The sequence below is a fragment of the Corvus brachyrhynchos genome, unplaced genomic scaffold, assembly GCF_000691975.1.
Source record: "Corvus brachyrhynchos isolate BGI_N302 unplaced genomic scaffold, ASM69197v1 scaffold103, whole genome shotgun sequence".
NCBI lineage: Eukaryota > Metazoa > Chordata > Aves > Passeriformes > Corvidae > Corvus > Corvus brachyrhynchos.
The window spans coordinates 6,429,948-6,436,436 of NW_008237436.1; the positions used below are offsets into that span (position 1 = coordinate 6,429,948).

General features: G+C 41.5%; 1 protein-coding gene across 1 annotated transcript in view; it reads left to right on the forward strand.

Annotated features, from left to right (window-relative positions):
- Positions 1–6: 6 nt before the first annotated feature.
- The window catches only part of RNF6 (ring finger protein 6), an 8,621-nt gene continuing 2,138 nt past the window's right edge, over positions 7–6,489 (forward strand). The window contains exons 1-4 of the mRNA XM_008631494.2: positions 7–1,672; positions 2,966–3,178; positions 3,680–3,787; positions 5,095–6,488. Coding sequence (XP_008629716.2) covers positions 1,624–1,672; positions 2,966–3,178; positions 3,680–3,787; positions 5,095–6,488 — 1,764 coding nt within the window. The 5' untranslated portion in view covers positions 7–1,623. The remainder of the gene's footprint in view (positions 1,673–2,965; positions 3,179–3,679; positions 3,788–5,094; position 6,489) is intronic.

Consider the following 6,489-nt stretch of genomic DNA (forward strand, 5'->3'; position numbering starts at 1 on the left):
TGTCTTCACTACCTTCTGACTCCCTTTTTCTCTCCTTCCGCCCTCCTTCCCCAGGCTTCGTGCGTGGGGGGCTTCTGGGTTTGGTTTGGGGGTTGTTTTTATTTTTTTTTTTATTCCCGAAGTCGGTGAGATCATCCTGCCTGGAGGCTGCGGTGTGACAGAAATGCTAAATAGCCCTCTGGCTCGAGGAGGCTTCCTCAGTTTAACTCCGTAGTCGCCTTGCAATCAGGTGGTAGTCTTTCAGAAAATGAGTACCTAATTGAACCGGGGGTAGTACTTCAGGGATACAGGCTAAAACCTAAAAGCATAAGGTATATATTAAAAAAATAGTCGTAAACTTCAAGCAATAGTCCAGAGTAACCATGAATGGAGAACTAATGGAGTAAATCTTAGGTTGAAAATTCTAGAAAACGTAAGCTGTTGGCATGTGGCCCCTACCTCTTTGCAAACGAAGAGTAATCCGAGTCATAAGTGGATTTCGATTTCAGTTTTTTGCATCTTAGTAGTTAATACCCTTCATCTTTTAAATACTCTGAAATATTCTAGTGCAAAGTACCTCATTTTTGATGCAGTTAATACCCTTCAACTTTCACAACTCTAAAACATTTTAGGTGTCAAAGTACTTCGTTTTGATGGCATTTGATAAGTAGGGATAGTAGTTGTCATCCGTGGAGTTATGTTAAACAGATGGGACAACCGAGCACTTCACACTTCTTACTGTTTCTAAGTGAGTCATTTAAGGAGTGTGACTAATCATCCTACCATACAGTTGTCAACAAAAGAGTATTTTTTTTCCCTAACTACCTACAAAATCAAAGAGATTTCCAGATTTTCTGTGGATGATAGCTGAAAACTAAAGAACCTCTCTTTTGAACAACACTTTAAATTTAGGTTGAGGGGGACTACATGTGGTGGACTTCTTAAGAATATGTATCGCATTTTTTTTCTGTGCAGCAATACACTGATGTACCTGGGAAGTCGGTTAACTTGGTATGGTCATTGTCGAGCCAGCAGCCACATGTTGTTTTAAGGCATTTGTCTAAATAACAACCTCAAGTGAAACTGAATTGATTTTAACAATCCCCTCCCCGCTGCACCTGTGTCAAGTTGTAAGTCACCTGGGAGAGAGGAACTTCAGTATTCAGTGCAGTATGGATTGGGGATTTTCATGGTAATAGTCATGATGGGTGTAGTCAAGGTAATGAACGTGCTAACTGAGGGGCTGGGGGTTGGGTGGGAACTGCTTTTGTTATGAGGAAATGGGGGTAGTAAGAGGAAGAGCTGGATGAGAAATTTGTGTTTAGAAGTGTGATATGAGAAGTGACCTGATTTGAACATAGCCCTTGTGGGAAATCGAAGTCAGCAGTTATCTACAGCTTGTGAGACTGAGCAAAGAGGGCAACAGTGATTAAAAAAAAAAAAATTACGGGAATGGAAAATGTCTTGAAGGGAAGATACTCAGATTTAATTTATTTTGAGTTAGAGCGGGGAGAAAAGATTTTAAATGCATCAAAATGTAGTTTTGGACACAGGAGGAAGATGATTGATTTGGAAGAAGTGTTTAGAAGTGCAGCTACCTGGGGCAGGGGCTGGTGGGGGGAAGTAACATGAGGTGTGGAAATAATGAAACCAAGGATACGTCAGAATGGATCCCACAAAGAACATAAGAAAGGTATATTAAATGTATGCCAGTTTCTGCTGTTGACAAATACATTTTCTCATTTTTGGTATCTGTTTGCAGTATTGATAAAGATTGGCTTTTTTTCTGTATTTCTAATAGTCAGTTGATTTGGTCTGTTTGTTGTCTCATTACCTGTCTTGTGAAGACTAATTACTGATCAGGAGTGTGCTTAGAATGCTGTTTTCTGTGTTTTCCCCATAATTTAAACTTGAAGTGACTTTTATGTGTATGTGAATTGACAAAAAGCAAACAAAAAAGAAAGGCATTTACCCAAGTGCAAGCAGAATGATGCAGTGTGATTTGAGCTTTTTAGGGAAGTGGTCTCTTTTGTCAGGTGTCTGCCTCAGCAGGTGCCTTTTGTTAAACAGGCAGCTCAATTGAAAGGAGACTTTATCGTCTTCCAAATAGAGAGTGGAAGAACAGGTTTCCTTCAGAAAATAGAAAAGTTGAGGAGTGGTCTGAGCACTGATTTGCCCTGGATTGATTCCTAACCAGAGAGAGGTGGTAATGACACAGAAAGCAATGGAGATGATGCCTCTTTGACACTGGAAGGTTATTCTTGCCTTCTAACAGTGTGGTCCTACTGGTTCAGTATTTGGTAAGTGATGAAGAACTGTGGCTAAAGCATGGCCCATCCCTTTTACACCCCTTTTCTGGAGATGGGTATCCCTTTGCTAGCTAGTCCTTGGATTAGAGAATGCAAGGAAAATATGCAAATAATGTAAGAATGTCAGAAGAGTCATTCCACCAAAAATAAATCTGTAGGCTGTATGCTATGTGGGGGATATTACTGATGGAAATACTAAATACAGTCTTATGTTGGGGTTGTCACAAGTTTACACTGGGTAATTGCAGTCCAATAATCAGAGAACCATGTTTTTAACTATACTTCAGCTTTTAAAATACTCCACACTGCTGTTGTATTTTACTTGGGAGAAAGGACATAAATTTTATGTTCATTCCTTTAACTTTCTAGAATATCCTTATTTAGCTAAAAAAAAAAATCTGTCATTACATTTTTATTTTAAAGTTGCCATACCAACCAGTATGGCCTTTCAGTGAGGAAGGGGGCTTGAAACTATTTTTCAGCAAGCTAGAAGTATTTATATGTTTGCGTAATAAACTACACTGGTGTCTTGGCAAATAATGTGGAGCTTGGTTCACCTTAATCATCTTTAGCTATTAATAAACTAATTCATTTGAAAATGCTGGGAACGTTTTACTGTAAATTAGGTAAATTCTTCCTGTAATTCCTGTGCAGTCTAATCTTCTGGTTTTGTCCAGGACAGCTTGGCATTATCATTATGGATCGCTCCCGACACCGTGCAGGAAATGGCAATGAGCAGGCGCCTTCACGAGAGCGCAGCCACGGCGAAGGTGAGAGACAGCGGCAGCTGGAGCGCCTCAGCAGGGAGGAGGCCTATTACCAGTTCATTAACGAACTCAACGAGGAGGACTACAGGTTAATGAGGGACCGAAACCTGCTTGGCACTCCTGGTAAGATATGCATACCTTCAGTAGAAGAGGCGTAAGGTGGAGCAACACACCTGCTGTTAGGCACCAGGTGTGGTAGTGTGACTCAAGCAGCCTGACTTCTGTGGCTTTGCAGAAAGGAAAAAATCCTCCGTATGGAACAACGGTATAACACTTCACCTTTATACAAAGATGCTGCATTTGAGTGTCTAAACCCAGATAATTAACGTTCAGTACACTACAGTATGTCTGTTGATATGTGGCAATTTTGGGGCCCTCTGAATTGTTACTGGAAGCTGGCATACTCTTGACATATTCAGCATGTTTTTCTTCCACCCCACTACCTACTTCCTCTGATACCTGCATTATAATCTCACATTAGTGCTGTTTTCTTTCTGGTTTCATCAGTTTTATCTGTCCTCTGAAGATTTTCATTCAAGATAGAAAATGTTATTTCTGCATGGCTGTGTTGAGGCAGTAATAGTGTCTTATCTAACAGTGTTATCAAAATGTAAATTAATTCAGGAGAAATAACAGCAGAAGAGTTGCAGCAACGTTTGGAGGGGGCTAAGGAGCGTCTGACATCACAGTCTGATCTGGATAACAGAGAAGGTGAAGGTAGAACGGGTGGAGGTAAACATTCTTCATTCATATATGTAGACGCATAGTATGTGGTGCATAAATACAGTTCTGTAAAGGTATTTGAGAGACTCATTTCTCTTGCTTTTTTTCAATGTGTCTCTGGGTATTGTTTAAAAGTAAGGGAGATTTCCTAATGCTACCAAAACAAACTTGACATACTTGATGAAAACTTGTTTATGTTAATCACAAATTACTTGCTCTTTTTTCCCTCATTTTGCTTTGTTAGTAAATGTAATAGCACAAAAAATACTAATATTTCAGTTCTTAGAGGTTTTTATCATGTATTAGAGCAGTTGGAAAGGAAGTTAATTGGAAACAGTTAATCTCTTCACTGTTTTGCCACTTTTGTTGTTTCTTTTCCATTTGTTTTAGTCAAGCGAGGCTTGTGTTTTTTGCATTTAATGTCTTCAATTCCCCAGAAATACTGGCTTAATCATTTGGCCAGTTCTAGTCAGATTTAGGAGAAGAATTGGCAGCTCAGAAATAAAGGTACCAAAGTTCTTGGAGGTTTCCTGGACATTGAGAGATGATGGAGTAGGGAGAACTTAATCTGATCCCTTCAAGGGAAAATCTTCACTGTGGTCATGACAACTGGCCTGATTTATACACATAGTTAGCCCTAACCACAACACTTGTATCTGTTCCTGAGCTTGTAGTTAGTGGAGGTTTGAAAATGGAGCTGTGGGTATTGTAATAGGAAAAGAGTATATTTGCGCAAAAGGAGAAAATCTGTTCAAACCATGCATCCTACCTGGACGCATTCCTGTGTAAGCTGCTCTAGGTGACCCTGCCTTGGCAGCAGAGTTGAACTAGATTATTTCCAGAGGTCCCTTCCAACCTTAATGATTCTGTGATCATTTATTCTACTGCTTGTAGATACAATTCTTTAAAATGTTTTCCAGAAGAAGACAAGACTTATTATTCTTTTCCCTGCTGTATCAAAATGAGTAGTTAAAATATTCCCTAGCTGATAACTTCAGCAAGGGGCAGGTATTCGACAAATACAACTATCTTTGGACCACTTGAATCGGAACACTGGCTCGTAAGAGGCCATCTGGGCATATTCATTTCTCTGTGAGTCTGCTGGTGAGACAAAAATTCTAGGTTGAACTGGTGAGTTTTGCTGACATTTTTTCATAGAGAATATTTTTGTACATTAGCATAGCAAGGTAGGTGCCCTGCTACTGTATCGTGTCTGAAATTGGAGCCCAGCAAGTGAAGAGGATTTGGAGTAGAGAATTTGGAGTGCACTGTGCCATGCAGCTGTATGAATATTTGCAATTCTTTGTTTCTCTCAGATTCTGAAGTTCTTGGGGAAAACTCAAATGGCGACTCTTTGCTTGAATGGCTTAACACATTTCGTCGCACGGGAAATGCCACTCGCAGTGGACAGAGTGGGAACCAAACCTGGAGAGCTGTGAGTCGAACGAATCCAAACAGTGGGGAGTTTCGCTTTAGTCTTGAAATCAATATAAATCATGATCATAATAGTTTTGAAACAGCTGGGGAGGAGTACGTTGATATAGATGCTACCAGACTGTACGTAGAAAGAAGGCGTCAGCTAGTTGCCAGTTCAGTAGCCCCACGAACAAGGAGCATGGCTGCGAGAGAGGCAAACAACGAAGCTGCAAGGACCAGGCTTTTAAGACGTGCCATGGCACTAAGGTCAGAAATAGTCTCTCATGCAGTCTCGCGGAGGCTCAGGAGCAGAACGAGGGAGCTGGCAGGCCAGACAAATAATAGTACACAAAATAATTTTGCAGCTGCTGGTGACCCAAGAGAAACAGCAGAAAGAGGTGCTTCTGCAGGAGTTAGAAGGGGTAGAGCTAGAACTAATGTCCGGATGAATACAAACCAAAGACTAGAAATTTTGCGGCTGAGGTCTACCTTAAGTAGTCGAAGCCGCTCCCCACTGCAAAGGCAAGATGATACTGCTCATTCTGAGGAACGTGGTCAGAGGCAGGATAGAAATGCACAGCAGGTTAACAGAAGTAGGAGACAAACAGCTCAGGCTTCTCCACAGCCTACTGAAGAGCAAGCAAGAGGTAATGCTCAGGCTCCTCAGCCTTCCTTAGCCCCATCCTTAGGAATAACTTCAGAAGAGGAAGAATCTAGTAGGCCAGTAGCTGCTGTCAGAAGGCACCCGACAATTACACTAGATCTTCAGGTGAGAAGAATTCGTCCTGGAGAAAACAGAGACCGGGACAGCATTGCCAGTAGAACTCGTTCTAGAGTAGGAATGTCAGAAAACACTGTTACCTTTGAAAGTGACAGTGGGGGATTTCGGCGCACGATATCACGATCAGAACGCGCGGGTATTCGGACCTACGTTAGCACTATACGGATACCTCTTCGTCGGATTTCAGAAACTGGGCTTGGGGAACCTTCATCAGTGGCTCTTCGATCAATCCTTAGACAGATAATGACAGGCTTTGGAGAGCTGAGTTCTTTAATGGAAACCGAATCTAATTCGGAAGTACAAAGAGGCGGTCATCACTTAGCAGATGCACAGAATAACTCAAGCTCAGCAAACAGCAGTGTCCCAAGTGAGGTTTCGTCTAGAAATGGACATGCAGTGGAAGGCAGGAGGGGAAGAAATGGACAGAGGGGTGGTAGTCAACGCTCTGGGCGCAATCATGAGAACCAAGATAACAGGCAGTCTCAAGATGCAAACAACCTAGTGGAGAACGGAA